Here is a 2,187-nt window from a genome sequence, read left to right as displayed (position 1 = left end):
TGATTCTTTCGACGACTTTCTCTGCCGAGATTTAACGAGTAATTAAAGAAATACCGTTTGATAAATAATTCAAGATACATACACTCTTTTTCGTTTTACCTCCGTTTCATTGCTTAAGATCTGTTTTGTTCGGGTGTAAAATTAAGGTACAGATGATCGAGTGAAGCGAGAAGAAACGCAAACCTGTTGCATGCTCGCGAAATTAGCGACGAATGAACGTGCTGTTCGAGACTGGTTGCGCCTTTTATCGATCGCGTTAGTCGATCGAGAGAAAGATAAATAGAAAACATTGTCTCGAATAAGGCAGAGAGCAATATCGTTCTGGCATCGTGTATTCAACCATCCATTAGAAATCTTTCATTCTGTTGATTTCGTTGTTATCTTGTCATTGGCGGATCGAATTATTCCCGTTAAAAGCAAGAATTATCTCCACGCTTCTCCGTGCGTGCCTCGGTATGCTGATCGCGTGCAACAGAGTTCAAATGTAAAACGGTGTTTCGAAAGAACGCTCGTTGCATCGTTAAATTGGTTAGTTCATAAATAGAATCGTAAATTGCTATAATTACACAGGTTCTCAGGGCGTCAAGGCGTTGAATTTATAGCCATTCACTGCGTGACTTATTGCATCTGCATCTTTAACGATTTCACGGTTGAATCTTTACTACTTGTAGCTTTTTCTTTCACTTTACGCACATCTGCATTGTTTACAATCGTTTCAGCATCTGGATCAACCAGTCGTCACAGAAGACGAATCGCAATTATGGCTTCGAACGCTTTTACATTGTTCATGGTATGTTTATTTAGTTTCTCCCTATGTTATACACTGTTTAATATATTTTATCGTTTCTTTTAGTAGTTGAAATTATGTCACCACGAATATCATCGGAAAATGTAGTTTATGTAGATGAAAGAAAAATAATGGAATTATCGTTTCGAAAAGCGAAGAGAACGGATTGTTTGATTCACAGACAACTCGAGCGAGAATTGAGTCATCCGTGTATCCAACGGATTTCTCCTTCCCGCTGCGTGGATCCGTTTACATTGCCACGACAAACCGCGAGGCGTGCATGTTTTTGTTTTGGCGTTTAATGTACTGGCAACGACCGGCACGCAAGAAACTTGAAATGCTTTAAACGAAAAGAAAACGAGAAACCGAGTGCAAAGTACGTAAGAGCAGTACCGTACGTCGTCTCTCGTATACGTATGGTGTCGATGGAAAAGCTGTAGAACACATTTTACGTGACATTGTAAGTTGTAAGACAGGGTACAAGTGATCTTGCATGCCAGAGAAATGATCCAATAAATTCCAAATCTGTAGAAACAAGATACAGACCATTCAAGATCAGGGATTTCCAGGAAGCTTCAGATGTTTCAGGAAATTCCAAAGGTTACAGAGATACCAGAAATTCTAGGAGCTTTCATAGGTTTTAAGGGATTTCAGGGATTCTCAGAGGTTTCAGGGATCCTCAGAAATTTCATGGATTCTCAGAGGTTACAGAGATCCTCAGAGATTTCAGGGAACCTCATAGATTTCACAGATCCTCAGATATTCTGAGGAGTTCCATGGACTCTAAGGTTCTAAAGATCATGGGACTCTGAGGAACTTCAGAGATCTCTGATCCCCAATTCTGATTCAACTCTAGGAGAACCTAGAAAACCTCGGTGATCTTAATGGTCCAAACGCATAACATGGTACTTTTTAATTACAGCATTTCTTGCTCCTGATCTCTTTGGTCGTAACATCATTGGCCTACGATCCAAACGACAAATCGCTGAAAGACATTCTGCTACCCGAAGGACAATTCGAGGCATTCTATCTGAAAGGATCGCAAGAGGAAGAACAAAACGCCGTGAGGCCTCCGCATCTTCATGGCTCGTTTCACCAGTTCAAGAATCCCGCCCTAGTCGGCGCGCCGAACAGCGCCGCTTATGGTTTCCGTTTCGACGGAAAGCGCCGTTTTAATTACGATTAAACCAAAGGCATATCGAATTTACAATGAAACAATGTATAGTGTTTTGCTAATAATGTTTCGTGTTGCGGCGTTATCAATGTTTATTTAAGCAGGATGTATTATGCATTAGATGGGAGGTGCTATTTATGTATCTACAGAGGCCAAGTTTCACGATTAGATTCTACCATTTCTCTTCTCGATACGTTACTTCATTATAGCGAAATTTCGAAACGAG

The 2,187-nt window shown here is 40.6% G+C and overlaps 1 protein-coding gene across 1 annotated transcript in view; it reads left to right on the top strand.

The window, feature by feature from the left end:
- Nucleotides 1-2,109, top strand: part of LOC108570843 — a 2,494-nt gene extending 385 nt beyond the window's left edge. Inside the window, exons 2-3 of the mRNA XM_017932765.1 lie at nt 720-790; nt 1,710-2,109. Coding sequence (XP_017788254.1) covers nt 761-790; nt 1,710-1,973 — 294 coding nt within the window. The 5' untranslated portion in view covers nt 720-760 and the 3' untranslated portion in view covers nt 1,974-2,109. The remainder of the gene's footprint in view (nt 1-719; nt 791-1,709) is intronic.
- Nucleotides 2,110-2,187: the final 78 nt, after the last annotated feature.

This window comes from Habropoda laboriosa, unplaced genomic scaffold, assembly GCF_001263275.1.
Source record: "Habropoda laboriosa isolate 0110345459 unplaced genomic scaffold, ASM126327v1 scaffold86, whole genome shotgun sequence".
NCBI lineage: Eukaryota > Metazoa > Arthropoda > Insecta > Hymenoptera > Apidae > Habropoda > Habropoda laboriosa.
This window is presented reverse-complemented; position numbering and strand designations above follow the sequence as displayed.